General features: G+C 46.2%; 1 protein-coding gene and 1 long non-coding RNA gene across 2 annotated transcripts in view; both read left to right on the top strand.

The window, feature by feature from the left end:
- The window catches only part of LOC126183389 (uncharacterized), a 249,864-nt gene extending 237,794 nt beyond the window's left edge, over positions 1 to 12,070 (top strand). The window contains exon 3 of the long non-coding RNA XR_007536729.1: positions 12,002 to 12,070. This is a non-coding gene — a long non-coding RNA (uncharacterized LOC126183389). The remainder of the gene's footprint in view (positions 1 to 12,001) is intronic.
- Positions 12,071 to 12,277: 207 nt separating this feature from the next.
- Positions 12,278 to 21,274, top strand: part of LOC126184288 (uncharacterized) — a 480,787-nt gene continuing 471,790 nt past the window's right edge. Inside the window, exon 1 of the mRNA XM_049926665.1 lies at positions 12,278 to 12,319. Within this exon, the coding sequence (XP_049782622.1) occupies positions 12,308 to 12,319 (12 nt within the window). The 5' untranslated portion in view covers positions 12,278 to 12,307. The remainder of the gene's footprint in view (positions 12,320 to 21,274) is intronic.

The following is a 21,274-nucleotide window of genomic DNA, read 5'->3' as shown; positions in this document are numbered from 1 at the left end:
ATGATGCTCTACTTCGGTCTGTGTCGCATGCTCTGTTCCGTGGTACTTACAGCTACCTTTCTGCCAGAAATTCGTCGCTCGTCCGGCAGCCCTCCTCCTCCTCGATGATGATTCATGTTTCTTACATAGACGGCACTTTATGATGGCTTTAGAGTCCTCATTTCTTTCTACTGTAATGAGAGGCCTACCTGTAATCCGTTCTTAAAATCTGCCTTGTTGGGAAGGTTTGATAAGTGTGACATCCGTATCTGTTCCCTTTTCATTTTTACCCCTATATTTGCATAGCACACACACTCCCTCTTGTTTGATTTTATTACAATATTTTCTGATATGGGCCTCTTCCCCACAATGTACACAAATTACTACTTGCTTATCGCAATTTATTGCCAAATGACCAAGGTCTTGGCATTGAACCCATCGCCTCACTACTAGATAGTCTTTCACTGAAACCGAACGAAACCCAAAAAACCCAAGATTTTTTTTTCTTATTTTACTTTTACGGACAATAGAACAATGTCGTTCGTTCGCATAAAACCAAAAATGGAAGATACTCTTATCGCCAGTGGCAAAAAATGAACTGCAAGGCTGCGGAACCAATTCACGGAGTGCGTCATCGTCTACGGGTAGTGCACGTCATCCAGGAACATCGTGTGCGTTGCTATTCAGTCAGAAGTGGCCCGTGTGAGGGTCAGAATTCGCTGGACCAAGTACTACACGCCTACTGCCGCACCACAAAGGATGCGATGATCGTCCGTGTCTGGTACCCCGCATGTGACGCAGAGCAGGGAGTCGGTGAGGTGAACTTGGAGACGAGAACGATTAGACTGTTTTCAGTTGATGGTGACATACCATGTGAAGCGTACAGCAGTGTCAAGAAAAGGGGAGTTCACCGCCTGCCATATATTGCGCCACCTGTAGTGCAGGTACATCTGTTCTGTCGAAATGGGGAGGGAGGGGGGCAATTGAATCTCAGCGTACGCCACCTTCATCGACAACAAACGTGCTGGCGGCAAAGAGACTGAAAAGAAGGTGTGCTCCATAAGAAAGAGCCCGATGTCGTAGAAGTGCGCTGAGATGTCCTACGACACCGGAGACGCCAATGAGGCAAGTGCATATGCATCAAGCAGTAAGCTGGTAGGACACGTCGGGAAACACAACCACTTTGTCGACTGCGAGCTGACATAAAGAGCCCGAGCTCTGTTTGAAACATGGTATAACACACACACACACACCCTCAAGCCTGGAGATGGGTGGGAAAATCATGATGGACTTTGAAAATCATCCTCTGCCTGATAAAGGAACCCATCGCAACTAACATGCAGCGAGCCAGGACGTGCGGCACCAGAAGAGTTTGCGCCACGTGTGAGACCCGAAACGCTATGTGGGTGTTGAAATAGAGCGTACGCTGCAGAAGGTCAAGTGTGCAGAGCCAGTGTTCAACGAAGTCAAAGCGCATCCATTGCAGCAGCCGCATGTCAGCCGCAAAATCGATGCAAAGGCAGCTTAAGGTGTCGGTGACACTGAGCGGATTAATAATCTCCTCAGGTAAGCCTGTACTATATATATATATATATATATATATATATATATATATATATATATATATACACACTCCTGGAAATTGAAATAAGAACACCGTGAATTCATTGTCCCAGGAAGGGGAAACTTTATTGACACATTCCTGGGGTCAGATACATCACATGATCACACTGACAGAACCACAGGCACATAGACACAGGCAACAGAGCATGCACAATGTCGGCACTAGTACAGTGTATATCCACCTTTCGCAGCAATGCAGGCTGCTATTCTCCCATGGAGACGATCGTAGAGATGCTGGATGTAGTCCTGTGGAACGGCTTGCCATGCCATTTCCACCTGGCGCCTCAGTTGGACCAGCGTTCGTGCTGGACGTGCAGACCGCGTGAGACGACGCTTCATCCAGTCCCAAACATGCTCAATGGGGGACAGATCCGGAGATCTTGCTGGCCAGGGTAGTTGACTTACACCTTCTAGAGCACGTTGGGTCGCACGGGATACATGCGGACGTGCATTGTCCTGTTAGAACAGCAAGTGCCCTTGCCGGTCTAGAAATGGTAGAACGATGGGTTCGATGACGGTTTGGATGTACCGTGCACTATTCAGTGTCCCCTCGACGATCACCAGTGGTGTACGGCCAGTGTAGGAGATCGCTCCCCACACCATGATGCCGGGTGTTGGCCCTGTGTGCCTCGGTCGTATGCAGTCCTGATTGTGGCGCTCACCTGCACGGCGCCAAACACGCATACGACCATCATTGGCACCAAGGCAGAAGCGACTCTCATCGCTGAAGACGACACGTCTGCATTCGTCCCTCCATTCACGCCTGTCGCGACACCACTGGAGGCGGGCTGCACGATGTTGGGGCGTGAGCGGAAGACGACCTAACGGTGTGCGGGACCGTAGCCCAGCTTCATGGAGACGGTTGCGAATGGTCCTCGCCGATACCCCAGGAGCAACAGTGTCCCTAATTTGCTGGGAAGTGGCGGTGCGGTCCCCTACGGCACTGCGTAGGATCCTACGGTCTTGGCGTGCATCCGTGCGTCGCTGCGGTCCGGTCCCAGGTCGATGGGCACGTGCACCTTCCGCCGACCACTGGCGACAACATCGATGTACTGTGGAGACCTCACGCCCCACGTGTTGAGCAATTCTGCGGTACGTCCACCCGGCCTCCCGCATGCCCACTATACGCCCTCGCTCAAAGTCCGTCAACTGCACATACGGTTCACGTCCACGCTGTCGCGGCATGCTACCAGTGTTAAAGACTGCGATGGAGCTCCGTATGCCACGGCAAACTGGCTGACACTGACGGCGGCGGTGCACAAATGCTGCGCAGCTAGCGCCATTCGACGGCCAACACCGTGGTTCCTGGTGTGTCCGCTGTGCCGTGCGTGTGATCATTGCTTGTACAGCCCTCTCGCAGTGTCCGGAGCAAGTATGGTGGGTCTGACACACCAGTGTCAATGTGTTCTTTTTTCCAATTCCAGGAGTGTATCTATATATATATATATATATATATATATATATATATATATATATATATATATATATGATCTGATTATAAAACTTTCCTCTTGAAATAAGATTTCCTATTTTCAGTCGGTAATATATTTTACTTCGTTGTTTTTAAAATCGTACAGCGACCCACCTAAATAGGTCTCACGACCCACTAGTGTGTCACGACCCACAGTTTGGGAAGCACTGCTCTAGACCATTTGTTATGTAACCTACGACAACGACTGAAGGGGATGTCGTCGGGTGGATATCGATTTTACTCCGCCGCCTATGCAGACAATTCGGTCCTGTGCCTTTGAAGTGCCGACGATACGTGCGTGGTACTTGCGTGGGTGGCAACCTACGGCGAGGCGTCGGGCAGCTCCCTTAATGTATGTAAATCTATATATATATATATATATATATATAGCTCGAGATTTACGTACATTAAGGGAGCTGCCCGACGCCTCGCCGTAGGGTGCCACCCACGCAAGTACCACGCACGTATCGTCGGCACTTCAAAGGCACAGGACCGAATTGTCTGCATAGGTGGTGGAGTAAAATCGATATCCACCCGACGACATCCCCTTCAGTCGTTGTCGTAGGTTACATAACAAATGGTCTAGAGCAGTGCTTCCCAAACTGCGGGTCGTGACACACTAGTGGGTCGTGAGACCTACTTAGGTGGGTCGCTGGACGATTTTAAAAACAACTAAGTAAAATATATTACCGACTGAAAATATGAAATCTTATTTCAAGAGGAAAGTTATATAATGAGATCAGTTATATACAAAGTCATTCTAAGCAAGAAACTATTGTGGTTTAATAACGTGCTCTGGGCGAAACGAAAACAACACAGGCGCAGAAACCATCGGTAATTTGCAATAACGCAACACCGCTTTCCCTTCCACTTGGCACAATGTGACTCATGACTGTGAGAGCGTGCTTCGTTTGTATGTTGGCATAGCGTGTGCATGTGTGTTTATTGTGGCAGCTTGTTTCATTTTATTTCACTTTCGACATGTGTATTAAAACTGGATCGTGCCGTAAAAGACAGAGTCTATGTAATTACGATGAACCTTCTGCATCTGTTACCAGTGCATCACGTAATACACCTAAAAGTGACTGTGTTAGTGAGGTTAGTGAACTAAACTTCTTCCAGGAGAAGACAAAGTTTTTCTTTCGTAAATACAATGACGATTATTTGAAATATGGGTTTGTGTTTTCTGGCACAGATCAAGAGCTGCTTCATCAATGTGTTGTGTGCTTTTAAGTACTTGCTAACGAGAGTATGAAACCCTCAAAACTGAAAAGACATTTATCAAAGAAACACCCAGGATACATAAGTAAGTCAATCGACTTTTTCCAAAACAAAAAACGAGAATTTTTAAGTCAAAATCAGTGATGACAAAATCGATTTCTGGGGAACAAAATAATTAAGCTAAAATCGCTTCATACTGACTGTCAATATTGATCCCCAAAAAGGGGGCAGCTCCAACTGAAGGAGAGAATATTATTTTACCAGCGGCCAAAATAATATCTGATGCTTTGTTTAGTGAAAAGCACACAAGACTAATTGACGAAATACACTTTTCAAACACAACGGTACAGGGAAGGGTCGATGAAATGTCAGAGTATGTAAAACTGTCCATGATCACAGTTTGCAAGCAAAGTGACTACTTTTCACTTCAGCTTGATGAGAGCACAGATATAGGCGGCGAGGCTATTCTTTTAGCTTTTCTTAGGTTTGAATGTTATGGGAGTATTGAAGGAGAAATGCATTTTGTAAATGTTTGCCAATGAGAACAACAGGGGAAAAAAGTTTTTAATGTCTTGATAGTTTTATGTTAGAAAATGAAACAGAGTCGACAAAATGTGTTGCACTGACGACGGATAGTACTCGTGCTATGTCTGGCGTTTACGCAGGTTTGATTGCTCTGGGCAGTGGCAACATCTGTTCAGTGGACTCACTGTAGCTTGCACCTCGAGGCCCTAGTTTATAACGGTCTGTCTGAAAGCCTAAAGAAAATCATTGATGACACAGTGAAAACTGTGAATTTCATTAAATCTAGACCTAAAAATTCAAGTTGTTTGCCATACTGTGCGATGAGATGGACAGTGACCACATAACACTTCTCTTGCACTGTGAAGTAAGCTAGTTATCAAGAGGGAAAGTGCGATCAAGATTATTTGAGCTTCGAGATGAGCTGAGAATCTTCCTCCCGGAGCACAAAAGTGATGCGAAATCTGTGAGCACTTTCTGGATATATAAAGTGACGAAAAGTGGCTAATACTTCTTTCATATTTGGGTGACATATTCAGTGCACTTTATAGCCTCAATTTATCGCTGCAAGAGAAGGCTGTCCACAAATTCTGTGTTCAAGATAAAATAGAAACAACTATTAAAAAACTTGAAAGACAGGTCAGTAAAGTGAAAGAGAGCTATTTTGATGGATTCCCCCTCCTCGGTGATTTCTTAGGAACATATGGAATCAAACTTAACGAGGAAACGGCAGCTGCAACGAAGGAACATCTTCAAGCACTAACCTCTATCTTCAGGTACTTATTCTGAAATAATTCTATTAGTAATCACTTAGATTTGAAGTATTCCTCATTAAACATGTTTATAATTTTCATTTTATTGTTTTTCACCCAATACAGAAAATAAGAATTAAGTTCGACCACCTCCATTTTCAAAATGATAGTTGGGCCGTCCCCACACAGCGAACTCAAAATAATCTGATAGTTCCATGTTAATCCCACTGATAGTCGTATGGTATTAAAGAGTGTTCTTTAATATTGATTTCTTGTTGTAGGTATTACACTACAGGCCATTAAAATTGCTACACCAAAAAGAAATGCAGATGATAAACGGGTATTCAGCGGACATATATATTATACTAGAACTGACATGTGATTACATCTTCACGCAATTTGGGAGCATAGATCCAGAGAAATCAGTACCCAGAACAACCACCTCTGGCCGTAATAACGGCCTTGATACGCCTGGGCATTGAGTCAAACAGAGCTTCGATGGCGTGTAGAGGTACAGCTGCTCATGCAGCTTCAACACAATACCACAGTTCATCAAGAGTAGTGACTGGCGTATTGTGACGAGCCAGTTGCTCGGCCACCATTGACCAGAGTTTTCAATTAGTGATAGATCTGAAGAACGTGCTGGCCAGGGCAGCAGTCGAACATTTTCTGTATCCAGAAAGGCCCTACAGGACCTGCAACATGCGGTCGTGCATTATCCTGCTGAAATGTAGGGTTTCGCAGGGATCGAATGAAGGGTAGAGCCATGGGTCGTAACACATCTGAAATGTAACGTCCAGTGTTCAGAGTGCCGTCAATGTAAACAAGAGGAGGCCGAGACATGTAACCAATGGCACCCCACACCATCACGCCGGGTGATACGCCAGTATGACGATTACGAATACACGCATCCAATGTGCGTTCACCGCGATGTCACCACACACGGATGCGACCATCATGACGCTGTAAACAGAAACTTGATTCATCCGAAAAAATGACGTGTTGCCATTCGTGCACCCAGGTTCGTCGTTGAGTACACCATCGCTAGCGCTCCTGTCTGTGATGCAGCGTCAAGGGTAAACGCAGCCATGGTCACCGAGCTGATAGTCCACTGTTCGTGCAGATGGTTGTTGTCTTGCAAACGTCCTCATCTGTTGACTCAGGGTTCGAGACTTGGCTGCACGATCCGTTACAGCCATGCGGATAAGATGCCTGTCTTCTCAACTGCTAGTGATACGAGGCCGTTGTGATCCGGCACGGCGTTCCGTATTACCCTCCTGATCCCACCGATTCCATATTTGCCAACAGTCATTGGATCTCGATCAACGCGTGCAGCTACGTCGCGATGCGATAAACCGCAACCGCGATAGGCTAAAATCCGACCTTTATCAAAGTCGGAAACGTGATGGTACGTATTTCTCCTTCTTACACGAGGCATCACAACAACGTTTCACCAAGCAACGCCGGTCATCTGCTGTTTGTGAATGAGAAATTGGTTAGAAACTTTCCTCATGTCAGCACGTTGTAGGTGTCGCCGCCTGCGCCAACCTTGTATGAATGCTCTGAAAAGCTAATCATTTGCATATCACAGCATCTTCTTCGTGTGGGTTAAATTTCGCTTCTGTAGCACGTCATCTCCGTGGTGTAGCAATTTTAATGGCCAGTAGTGTACTTTCCAAGATTTACTGATGGACTACTATGGATAAGAAATCCGTTTGAAGAGGGCAACCTGAAAAAGTTAAAACTGGCGCCATCTGAGGAAGACTCCCTGATAGAACTGTCGTGTGATTCTTCTTTGAAATCTTTATTTCAAGAATTAATCCTATTTAGTATCAAATTAAAGGGAGAGTATCGAGTGCTTGCAAACATAGCTTTGAAGGTGCTAATGGGGTTTACAACTACTTACTTACGTCAAGGTGCTTTTTCCAGATTCGTTTTTTTTAAACAAATATAGAAACAAACTTTGGGTGGAAAAAGATTTACGACTAAAACTAACAAGCTTCAATCCAGTTATAGAAAGTATCATTAACATCAAGACTAAACAAGACCACAAATCTAATTAAGTTCACCATTTAATTTGCATGAAATAAAATTCTTGTAGATCAAAATATTGTTCCTTTTCTTTAATTATGTTCCCTTCACCATTTTCAAAATTATTACTCAGCAAAGCATTTTTCATACAATACTAAGTTCACTTTCATATTATATATAATTTTTTTATTACTATTAACTACTGCCTAGTGACTGTAATGGTAGAGTATACATATGTATATAATGGGTCCTGAAATCATTTTCAGAAAAAAATTGGGCCGCGTAACAAAAGCTTAGGAATCACTGGTCTAGAGTGAAGGCGTACAGCAGCGCCGACAGAAGGCATCCCTGTCAGACCGGGTGCCTGATCAGGACGAGCTGAGTGGGCTTTCCATTGGACAGCACCCGAGATTTTGCACTGCGCAGGAGACGTATGACCACCACGACAATAGTTTCTAGGTATCCTATGTGAAGGAGGACAACCGTAAGAATGATCGGCCCGATTAAACGCCTGACTGAAGTCTAAGGCTCCGTAGCCACTGGCAAATGGTGAGCTCGAGCGAGGGCAGGCAGATCCCAGTAGCTGCTGAGCATTGTCCAAATGTTGTACGTTCCGCCTATCGACGCCTGATCATAGGACATGACATGACGGGCAGTCCTCTTAAGTCGTGCTGTCAAATGATCTCTAAAGATCTTTATGTTGCTATTTAGCAGGATCAGGGGGCGATAGTCACTAATGTGCGGACTCCATGGTGTTTGTGAATAGGGGCAATGTGGCCCCTCACCGTCGGGGCCATCAGTTCCCGCGCATAAAAGTCTACATGGACGCTAAGAGATTTCGGGGAATCACAACAAAATTCAAGGGGGATGCTGTCCGGGTCAGGTGACGCTTTGGCAACTCCCGCTCAGATAGCATCGAGGACTTCGTCTTCTGTTAATGGTACCTCCAATTCCAGTACTGCGTCCTCTGGTACCCCCGGGTTCCTGGGTTCGATTCCCGGCGGGGTTAGGGATTTTCTCTGCCTCGTGATGGCTGGGTGTTGTGTGATGTCCTTAGGTTAGTTAGGTTTAAGTAGTTCCAAGTTCTAGGGGACTGATGACCTAAGATGTTAAGTCCCATAGTGCTCAGAGCCATTTTTGAACCTCTGGTACCGTGCCGAACGTGAGTCAAGCGACTACTTCAATGACAGCTGGTGAATGAAGGTGGTTAACGTACCACATAGCGTAATGGGTGCGAAGGGTGCGTCAAATGCTGCATTGGGTGTCATGTTGCCTGCCTTCGTCATTGGTGATGGATCGAATCAGCGCCCAGCACTGTCGTCAGCTGTCTGCTGGATGGTGGTACATAGATGGAACTTCCCAAGGGACCATACGGTCACAATTCGGGTTCCAAAACCTTCCCTTCAAGATAGTGGCTGTGATCTGTGTTTTGGTGCAGTTCATACTGTACATCGTTTAGATGAAAATGGCATCATGGAGAAGTCTCTCAACACTTCGTAATAAAAGTTCAGGGATTACCTCCTCCAACTGCCGAGTCTCTGCCATATGCGATCATGGGCCGGCAAAGGCCAGGTTTTGTGCAGGACAGCTGCCACGACAGCGGAGACGGGTAAGTGCTACGGCGGCATCGACACGAATACCAAGTCTCGTCGATAAGCTGCTGACAGTCGATAGACACCAGTGCGGTCACATTCAGTTTCCAAACACCCGTATTATGCCACATCCTCTTTACGGTCAAGGGTGACAGTGCAGACTTAAGACGCATGGTTTGCAAAAATCAACAGAGGCCAAATCTTTGCCAATCTGGTTCCTTTCACCAGCGAGCGTAAGATATAAGAGCGATTAAGAAGACTGGTAGAAAGTGATGTGTAGTGCGTCAAACTGGATCAGTCGCCATGAACGTATTCCTATGTGCCTACAACTTGGAGACGGTCGACGATCGCATCAAGCTCTGGGAAAGGCGAATGACGCTTCAGCTGATTTATGGGGTGAAGGATGGAATTGAAATCACCGCCCAGCACCAACGCATCAGGCCACCCCACAACAAAAAGCAGTAAGACCGACATCACATAGAAGGCAGAGCATTCCCTTCGTCTCTCCATTCCTGAAGGAGGGACGGTTAACCCTTCACGAACGAGAATCGACACACCTCTAATAGTATCTGAAGTGTGTGAGACGAAATAGATGTACCCAAACAGGTTAAGAAGACCATCGACATGCACTTCTCATAATAGGGCCACTTATAAGGCTGTCGCACGAAGTATATTGTGGAGAAATCGCAGTTTATATTGGGCACAGATAGCGCTGAAACTGATCGTAGCTAGGCGATATGTCTGTTCTGGCACTCGTTCTGTCCAGACACGAGGCCGGGGCAGACCGTAAAAGACGGTCGAAGTCGCGGTGTTCACTTTGATGATGTCGCCGTCGAAACGCGCCCATCCTCAGCATTCACAGGTAGTATCTATTTCTCCTCTACGCCGTCCGTCCAAGAAACATAAGCAGCACGAGAGCGATGTCCAGGTGTAGAATCAGCCGGATGCCACCGTATATCGGCAAGTTCCAGACGCGACTTGGTACCAGAGGGCGCAGGCGACGGAAGGGATGCGTCACGGGCTGAGGAGGACAAACAGCTAAAGTTGAGTCTGAGGCATTCAACATTTTGACGGTTACACCATTTATTAATGTACCAGCATTTCACAATTGCGATGGCTTATGTCGCGCTTATATTAACGTGTGGTCTTATAATGTTAATCACTTAACTATGTTATTCATTACTCTAAATGAATTACACTACTTGCCATTTAACTTGCAGATGATAGACGGGTATTCATTAGACAAATATATTATACTAGAACTGACTTGTGATTACATTTGCACGAAATCTGGGTGCATAGATCCTGAGAAATCAGTACCCAGAACAACCACCTCTGGCCGTAATAACGGCCTTGATACGCCTGGGCATTGAGTCAAACAGAACTTACATGGCGTGTGCAGGTACAGCTGCTCATGCAGCTTCAACACAATACCACAGTTCATCAAGAGTAGTGACTGGCGTATTGTGACGAGCCAGTTGCTCGGCCACCATTGACCAGAGTTTTCAATTAGTGAGAGATCTGGAGAATGTGATGGCCAGGGCAGCAGTCGAACATTTTCTGTATCCAGAAAGGCCCGTTCAGCCCCTAGCAACATGTGGTCGTGCATTCTCGTGCTAAAATGTAGGGTTTCGCAGGGATCGAATGAAGGGTAGAGCCACGGGTCGTAACACATCTGAAATGTAGCGTCCACTGTTCAGATCGCCGTCAATGCGAGCAAGAGGTGACCGAGACGTGTAACCAATGGTAGCCCATACCATTACGCCGGGTGATACACCAGTATGGCGATGACGAATACAGACTTGCAATGTGCGTTCATCGCGATGTCGCCAAACACGGATGCGACCATCATGATTCTGTAAACAGAAACAGTATTCATCAGAAAAAATGATGTTTTGCCATTCGTGCACCCAGGTTGTCGTTGAGTACACCACCACAGGCGCTCCTGTCTGTGATGCAGTGTCAAGGGTAACCGAAGTCATGGTCTCCGAGCCGATAGTCCATGCTGCTGGAAACGTCGTCGAACTGTTCGTGCAGATGGTTGTTGTCTTGCAACCGTCCACATCTGTTGACTCAGGGATCGAGACGTGGCTGCACGATCCGTTACAGCCATACGGATAAGATGCCTGTCATCTCGAATGCTAGTGATACGAGGCCGTTGGGATCCAGCAAGTCATTCCGTATTACCCTCCTGAACCCACCGATTCCATATTCTGCTAACAGTCATTAGACCTCGACCAACGCGACCAGCAATGTCGCGATACGATAAACCGCAACCGCGATATGCTACAATCCGACCTTTATCAAAGTCGGGAACGTGATGGTAAGCATTTCTCCTCCTTACACGGGGAATCACAACAACGTTTCGCCAGGCAAAGTCGGTCAACTGCTGTTTATTTATGAGAAATCGGTTGGAAACTTTCCTCATGTCAGGACGTTGTAGGTGTCGCCACCGGCGCCAAAATTGTGTGAATGCTCTGAAAAGCTAATCATTTCCATATCACAGCATCTTCTTGCTGTTGGTTAAATTTCCCGTCTGTAGCACGTCATCTTCGTGGTGCAGCAATTTTAATGGCCAGTAGTGTGAGCTGAGATGTCCTTCCGTAGACTTGGTGCGATAGAATTCGCAGCCTACTGTGGATTTTTAAAAATGGTTTCACCATTCAGGAATTACGCCGGGGCTGTGAATCTAACATGAAGAAATGAACTCTTACAAGAGCGCAAATGCGCATAGATATCTGTCGCAAAGGTGTGCAATGTTATGAGAGGAACATGGCTCGGATGGAGTGTGAACAATTGTGTGTCGGCAGGAGGAAGAGACGAGACGCAGCCCGGCGCTGGAGCTGTGGCGGCTGGAGCAGCGCGTGCGCACAGCGGAGGCGGCGGCGCCGGCAGCGGCGCTGGGACAGGCCGTGTCTCGGCGCGGCGCCGTGCGACAGCGGCTGGCGGCGGTCGCGGCGCGCCTCAACGCGCTGCCTGACGCCGAGCCCGGCGCCGGCGCAGGAGCAGAGTCCGCCACCGACGCCAGCGACGCCGCGGCGCGCGACGCCGTGCACCAGCTGCGCCTCCACCGCGCGCCACAGCGGGCCGTCGAGCACGAGGAGTTCATCGCCAACATGAACCGCCAGGTCCGTTCTCGGCGAATGCTTCCCCACTCCTTCAATCCTTGTGATTTCGGGAATTGTTTACAAGGACAGAGGAAAAGAACGAATTTGATGTCGAATGGGTAGATTTTAGATACTGTAATGGTATTTTCTCACAGCCGTCGGCAATATTTAATTTAATTGCTATTGTTTGTCTTATGTGATTAGATTCCCAAATTGTAAGATGTATTCAGGGCCCAAGTGGACCTTAACAACAATTTCATGGTTATAAACTGCAGAAGTATTTACAAACAGGGCAGGAATAAAGAATATGGGGCCAGCACAAACTGAACAAAAAGGACATTGGTTTTTGAGGGCTTCATAGGCTAAATTAAGTATGACTGACTACAAGATGTAAAGGAATACAATTGATGTCGAATGGGATGTTTTGAGAGATGGAAGAGTGAACACATCAGATAATCAAACTATCAAACATACTCATAATAATGTAATTGACGAAAGAAGAAAAATATAACACGCTGCAAATGAATCAGACAAAAACGGAACGGACGTGTCTAAAACATGAGATCGACCGAAAATGTAAACACAAAGAAGATACAGACATTAGATGGCAGTGAGCACTGATTTAAATCAATGGCGAAAGTTGAAAAAATTTGTGCCAGCAGGGGATACGAATCAGGGTCTCCTGCTTACTAGGTAGATACGCTGACCACTGCGCCATCCGGCCCCAAAGCTCATCGCAACTGCATGGACTCCCCGGCACGACTCCAGTCAGACCCTAATTTATATATATATATATATATATATATATATATATATATATATATATATATATACTCCTGGAAATTGAAATAAGAACACCGAGAATTCATTGTCCCAGGAAGGGGAAACTTTATTGACACATTCCTGGGGTCAGATACATCACATGATCACACTGACAGAACCACAGGCACATAGACACAGGCAACAGAGCATGCACAATGTCGGCACTAGTACAGTGTATATCCACCTTTCGCAGCAATGCAGGCTGCTATTCTCCCATGGAGACGATCGTAGAGATGCTGGATGTAGTCCTGTGGAACGGCTTGCCATGCCATTTCCACCTGGCGCCTCAGTTTGACCAGCGTTCGTGCTGGACGTGCAGACCGCGTGAGACGACGCTTCATCCAGTCCCAAACATGCTCAATGGGGGACAGATCCGGAGATCTTGCTGGCCAGGGTAATTGACTTACACCTTCTAGAGACTGTTGGGTCGCACTGGATACATGCGGACGTGCATTGTCCTGTTGGAACAGCAAGTTCCCTTGCCGGTCTAGGAATGGTAGAACGATGGGTTCGATGACGGTTTGGATGTACCGTGCACTATTCAGTGTCCCCTCGACGATCACCAGTGGTGTACGGCCAGTGTAGGAGATCGCTCCCCACACCATGATGCCGGGTGTTGGCCCTGTGTGCCTCGGTCGTATGCAGTCCTGATTGTGGCGCTCACCTGCACGGCGCCAAACACGCATACGACCATCATTGGCACCAAGGCAGAAGCGACTCTCATCGCTGAAGACGACACGTCTCCATTCGTCCCTCCATTCACGCCTGTCGCGACACCACTGGAGGCGGGCTGCACGATGTTGGGGCGTGAGCGGAAGACGACCTAACGGTGTGCGGGACCGTAGCCCAGCTTCATGGAGACGGTTGCGAATGGTCCTCGCCGATACCCCAGGAGCAACAGTATCCCTAATTTGCTGGGAAGTGGCGGTGCGGTCCCCTACGGCACTGCGTAGGATCCTACGGTCTTGGCGTGCATCCGTGCGTCGCTGCGGTCCGGTCCCAGGTCGACGGGCACGTGCACCTTCCGCCGACCACTGGCGACAACATCGATGTACTGTGGAGACCTCACGCCCCACGTGTTGAGCAATTCGGCGGTACGTCCACCCGGCCTCCCGCATGCCCACTATACGCCCTCGCTCAAAGTCCGTCAACTGCACATACGGTTCACGTCCACGCTGTCGCGGCATGCTACCAGTGTTAAAGACTGCGATGGAGCTCCGTATGCCACGGCAAACTGGCTGACACTGACGGCGGCGGTGCACAAATGCTGCGCAGCTAGCGCCATTCGACGGCCAACACCGTGGTTCCTGGTGTGTCCGCTGTGCCGTGCGTGTGATCATTGCTTGTACAGCCCTCTCGCAGTGTCCGGAGCAAGTATGGTGGGTCTGACACACCGGTGTCAATGTGTTCTTTTTTCCATTTCCAGGAGTGTATATATAGTGTCTCTTCTTTCGGACATGTCCGAAGGAAGAGGTACAATTTTTATGCTACAACCACTATGAATCAAGTAGCTGCCAGTGGGCCTTGATTTAAAACAATGGGGAAAGTTCCAAATTTGTTTTGGATCAGGATTCGAACCTGGGCCTCCTGCTTAGCAGCACCTTTCCCTGTTGTTTTAAATCAGTGCCAACAGCCAGCTAATGTCTGCAACTCCTCTGTGTCCTGATTCACAGTTGCTGCAGTATCAAAACTGGTGTCTGTTCTGTCGTACAGTATAAAAAATATAAAATGGCAAGCCGCAATGGCTAAAGGAGACGTGGAAATCACTGGAAATCTGTGGTATATGTAGATGCTGGCTGTGGGAGAAAAGGGAAGCTTCTGTATGAATGTAAAGAGCTCGTTGACAGGTCAGTAGCAATCAAAGAATGCAAGGCTAAAAGTTGTAATGAAAATGTAGAACGGTTATTTAGGCGAAACAAACTTGAAGACTATATGATGCGAAAGGATGAGGAAGTAAATGAAGATGAATACCAGATACGGCTACGTGAAGAATTTGACAGAGCATTTGAAGGCATCTGGAGTAAACGGAAATCCCTCATAATTACTGATCTCCTTGCGAGAACCTACCATGACTTAGCTATTGAACCTGGTATACGAGAAAAATGAGACGGAAGAAATACCCTCAGACTTCAAGAAGCACGTAATAATCTCAACACTACAGAAGGCAGATGTAAATTACTATAGAACAATCACTTTAACAAGTCTTGTTTGAAAAATTCTGACCCTAGGTATTTACAGAAGAATAGAATGTCTGGCAGAATACGTAGGAGAAAACCACTTAAGATCCTGCAGAAATACAGTCACATGCTAGGTAGTACTGACCCTTCGGATTATCTTGAAAGTTTTTTGGGATACAAATCGAAGAAAGGCCAACCAATATTTATGGACTTTATAGATTTGAAGAAAGTTTTTGAAAATTTCGACTGAAATACACTCTTACTAATTCAGAGAGAGCAAGGATAAATTATGGGGTGCGAAGGTTGGCTACAATTGTGCCGAAACCAGACCGCAGTTATGAGACTCGAAGGATACTAAAAAGAGGCTGTAGTCGAAAAGGAAGTATTTCAAGTGTGTAGCCCATCCCCAACTTTGCGATGAGTAAGTAGTAAAGGAAACCAAGGAGACAAAAAAATGGTTCAAATGGCTCTGAGCACTATGGGACTCAACTTCTGAGGCAATCAGTCCCCCAGAACATGGAACTACTTAAACGTAACTAACATAAGGACATCACACACATCCATGCCCGAGGCAGGAATCGAACCTGCGACCGTAGCGGTCTCGCGGTTCCAGACTGTAGCGACTAGAACCGCACGGCCACTCCGGCCAGCTCAAGGACACATTTGGAAAGAGAATTAGCTCAGGAAGAAGAAATATGAGCTCAGTTTCGTGGATGGCGTTGTAATTCTGTTAGAGACGGCAAAGGAATTAGATCAGTTCAACAGAATGCATATTGTCTTCAGAAGAGATTATAATAATGATGTCAAGAAAAATATAATAACGGTCATGGAAATAAATGGAAGTAAATCGGAAGGAAGTTGTTCTCATTAATTAATCCATTAACGATTCTTCATTGTTTACGACGGCGTGCTGGAAAGTAGTGCTTGAGAATTTTTTATGTGAAAACTCTTCAATCTTTTTATATGGAAGAAACGTTATTAACATTCTACATCTTTATTCTCCATGTCTACATATTTGAAGCCTTCTGCAGCCAGCGAACTTTTAAGTCGATGCGTGAAGAAAAGCATTCTCTATTCGAGTATCGTGTTCGAAGTGTTCGGCCACACAGACAGCATCTGCTCCTTCAGTATGACAATGCCAGACCACACGCGAGCGCTACGACATACACAACAATTCGTCGCCTTGGGTTCAATGTCATCGATCACCTTCCATACAGTCCCACCTTGGCTCCAGCCGATTTTCATCTGTTTCCAAAACATAAGGAACACCTCCGAGAACTTTGCTTTAAAAACGATGAAGCGGAGCAAACAGAGGTGAGGTTGTGGTTCCGCCAACAAAGTCAAACATCGTGCAGTGACTGTATCAAAAACTGGCGTTTCGTTGGGAGAACTGTGTTTATCGCCAGGACGACTATGTTCAGAAATAAATATATAGACACTAAGAATAAATATTCAGGATATTAATAACATTTGTTTTATTCAAAAATCTTTTAGAGATTTCACAAAAAAATCGGAGAAATTCATTTACCGCTCGCCCTCGTACGCTGCTGAATGTAGGAACATTCTAAATGTATGAAAATTTCACAGTTCTTGTCCCGCTAGATTAGTCTTCAAAATTAGCGAATAACCATCCGAAAATTATTCTATCTTGGGAATTCGGTTTTAAAAAGTGCCAAACTGAACTGACGATCGTCAACAACAAACAACAGAAGATAGGTGCGAAGAGTGGATGATATGGTGACCTTCGTCTAAAACAAAATAAAACAACTGAACCCATACGACCAGTGGTTTGTTTTATTAGACGTGGATCAAATATTCAATAATCAGCATACATGCCACAAAAGTGACAATGTTTTTACAGTATTCTTGAAAGAAAGTATCGGTCGAAGCTGAGTTACCACAAGATGTTAACGCGAGACAGCAGTCCACATATAACAATAACGGAGCGCACGTGGTTGCTGTTGCTGTCTTCATCAGTCGTAATCGCGACGGTCCTATCACACTAATTGGGACTTCAAATCGCCTTTCAAATAATGTATGAAGAGCGGCACTTTGACACGATGTACTAAACTATACAGGAGAAACATTAGGAAAGCATCTCTGCCTCACGCTAATAGCGATGTGCACAGGCACACAGCAACCACAGTCCTTCAAAATGGGAAATCACTTTTGTTTCTATAATCATGAAACTATGCGTCAATTTCTTGTATCACATTCTTCGATAACACATAACTGGCAGTTAGAACAATGCAAATTATGTAGTATCCTGTCGGCAGCGCGTGGTCTTGCGGTAGCGTTCTCACTTCCCGCGGATGGGGTCCCGGGTTCGTTTCCCAGCGGGGCCAGGGATTTATTCTGCCTCGTGATGACTGGGTGTTGTGTGTCTTTCATCATCATTTCATCCCCATCGACACGCAAGTCGCCGAAGTGACGTCACCTCGTAAGACTTGCACCAGGCGAACGGTCTACCTGACGGGTGGCCCTAGCCACACGGCATTTCCATTTTTTATGTAATATCCTGTTGTTGTGTGGTGAAATCAGGACTGAGATTACTTCCTTCTCGTAGCATGAATTACTTTACCTCCACAAACGTTTCCTCACATTCTTCCCTAATACTTGCCAGCAGTATCTTTTTTATCTTAAACCGTGCATTTTTGTTAAATATTCCTGTCATTATTGGTATAATTACTTATTTGTTTGACTCAACCTATAAAATTAGAAAATATGGCAAAGTACGGGCATCTAACTCTATAAGTACATGCAATGGGTGGTCAGAAAGAGTCTGGAAAGCTTGTAAAAGTGTTGCATGGTAGGTTCTGCAGCGAGAAAATTGTTAGGGCCAAAGCTGTATAATCTGCACTATTTCCGAGTTGATTAGCATTGAAGTTAGCCAATCAGCTATTGAGTGCGCAAATTCAAGTGGCCCGCCGGATACAATTAGTGTCAGCTGTTCTCGTAGCATACATGATAGTGCACGAGACAGCTCAACATTTGGCTTAGATTCAATCCTTACTGCTATCCCATTTCCAGTTTCTGTATCGCTTTCTTGATCGGTTTTAGGAAACCAAAATAACAACACACATGCTGACACTGACTTGATTTTCTGAACACAACAGCCTGATTGGCTAACTTCAGCGCTAGTTAACTCAGAAACGGTGCAAAAGATCAAATTTTTTCTTAACAATTATTCCTCAGTGTGGTATCACATATCGATAACACCCTCCTGGTGTTTTAGTTGGCAGTGGAATTGCAAGTTTGCGTCAGACGCCGATAGTAGTCCTATGAGATCCGGCAGACCCAATGGAGCACGCCTGCTGAACCACGCCTTCAGTAGCTCTGGACTGCTAGCGCCCTCAGGTGCCGCGATAGAGGACGGCTGGTGGTAGCCAGACACTCCTTTCGCGTTTGGAGCCTCTTCACTACGTGATGTTACGCAGTACTGTTTTGTGGGCGTTTGCGCGTCGGGGTGGGGGTGGGGGTCTGTGTGTGTCGGTGGATAGGTGTGTGCGTGCGTGCGTTTACGCGTGAATTAATCCTAAGGTGAGATGATGCCTGGAATGATACCTGTACATGAGTCAATCTAGGCTGTACCTTAGAATGGTGAAAGAGAAGGAGGTAAACATACAATAGGTGATCAAGAGAATACGGACACCCCAAAAACATATATTTTTCATATTAGATGCAATTTGCTGCCACCTAGTGCCAAGTACTCCATATCAACGACGTCAGTAGTCATTAGACATCGTGAGAGAGCAGAATCGGCCACTCCGCGGAACTCACGGACTTCGAACGTGGGAAGGTGATGGGTGGCACTTGTGTCATACGTCTGTACGCGAGATTTCCGCACTCCTAAACATCCAAAGGTCAACTGTTTCCGATGTGATACTGAAGCGGCAACGTGAAGGGACACGTACAGAACAAAAGCGTACAGGCCGACCTCGTCTGTTGACTGACAGACCACCGACAGTTGGAGAGGGCCGCGCGGGATTAGCCGAGCGGTCTCAGGCGCTGCAGTCATGGACTGATCCCGGCGGAGGTTCGAGCCCTCCCTCGGGCAAGGGTGTGTGTGTTTGTCCTTAGAGTAATTTAGGTTAAGTAGTGTGTAAGCTTAGGGACTGATGATCTTAGCATTTAAGTCCCATAAGATTTCACACTTTTTTTTTAGTTGGAGAGGGTCGTAATGTGCGATAGGCAGACATCTATACAGAATATCACATAGGAATTCCTAACTCTATCAGGATTCACTGTAAGTATCATGGCAGCTAGGCGGGATGTGAGAAAACTTGGATCTCATGGTCGAGCAGCTGCTCATAAGCTACACTTCGCACCGGTAAATGCCAAACGACGCCTTGCTTGGTGTAAGGAGCGTAAACATTGGACGATTGAACAGTGGAAAAACTTTGTGTGGAGTGACGAATCACGGTACACGATGTGGTGATCCGATGGTAGGGTGTGGGCATGGACAATGCTCGATGAACGTCATCTGCTAGCGTGTATAGGGCCAACAGTAAAATTCGGATGCGGGGGTGTTATGGTAAGGTCGTGTTTTTCATGCACGGGGCTAGCACTCCTTGTTGTTTTGCATGGCACTATCACAGCACAGGCTTACATTGATGTTTTATGCACCTTCTAGCTTCCTACTGTTGAAGAGCAATTTCGGGATGTCGATTGCATCTTTCAAGACGATCGAACACTTGTTCATCATGCAGGCCTGTGGCAGAGTGGTTAACGACAATAACATCCCTGTAATAGACTGACCTGCACAGAGTCCTGACCTGAATCCTACAGAACACCTTTTGGATGTTTTGGAACGCCGATTTCGTGCCAGACCTCACCGCCCGACATTGATACCTGTCCTGAGTGCAGCACTCTGTGAAGAAATGGGCTGCCATTCCCCAAGAAACTCTCCAGCACCTGATTCAACGTATGCCTGCGAGAGCGGAAGCTGTCATCAAGGCTAAGGGTGGGTCAACACCATATTGAATTCCAGCATTACCGATGGAGGCTGCCACGAATTTGTAAATCATTTTCAGACAGATGTCCGGATACTTTTGATCACATAGTTTATCTGCATATAATTGCCCAGTTTGCTTTAGCCTACACAAAACAACGTTATATCATAAAAATAACTGACTGAACATAAAAAAAACACCTATTAAGATAAATTTGAAACTTGTAGCAAAAGAATTATACTCACACAATTTATACTGTGAAAACCAAAATCAATCCTCTAAGTTATTCAGGTTGGCAGCTGTTCTTGATTCGAGTTCTGGAATATTTACTTCGTCTTTGGTGAACGAATTTCAGAATGCTGTGTTTAGTAACAGCGGTTTGGCAGCGCCGTCGGTGATCGTATTTCCATAGCTACCTCGCAGAGAAGGCATTGGCTGTGCCTTGCCGCCGGTATAATTTAGATACATTCATTGTGATGAGTGGAACAAGTTTCCCGTGGGACAGAGGACAAGAAATTTGAGAAGCGATTCAAAGAAGAAGAAGAAAAAAAAGACCTCGGAATCTTGCCAGAGCTACTCAGGTACGGCTCCCATAGTACGGGCATCATAGTTCGTAAAGGCGAGCTTCCGCGTCTGGCACACAGTTTTAATTTGTCAGGAAGTCTCTTTCTCTTAGTAACATAAGTCAGCATGTGAAAGCCTTACACAGCGCACGTAAAAATCGGCCTCGTTTGAATATGCTCAGGGATCTTAACACCAGTTGGTAATTTTACCAACACGATATTGCAAGAGTTTTTACGATCTTCTCGGCTGACATTTGAGTCCATTTGCCACAACGAATATGAGCTTCTAGTGCACAAAACTCTTCGGTCCCCACCACAAATGGTATCTGCGGCTTCTAGGAGACAACATGTGCTGCTGGCGACACTTTCCCGGTGCCTCCTAGGCAGCTTAAAAGACAAAAACGTCCACTTTAACCTTCGTCAGTAACAATGGGATTTCCTCTGCTCACCAGCATCGTCTTC

The sequence above is a fragment of the Schistocerca cancellata genome, chromosome 4 (genome assembly GCF_023864275.1).
Source record: "Schistocerca cancellata isolate TAMUIC-IGC-003103 chromosome 4, iqSchCanc2.1, whole genome shotgun sequence".
Classification (NCBI taxonomy): Eukaryota; Metazoa; Arthropoda; class Insecta; order Orthoptera; family Acrididae; genus Schistocerca; species Schistocerca cancellata.
The sequence above is the reverse complement of the archived record's forward strand: the minus strand, read 5'-3'. Positions and strand labels throughout refer to the sequence as shown.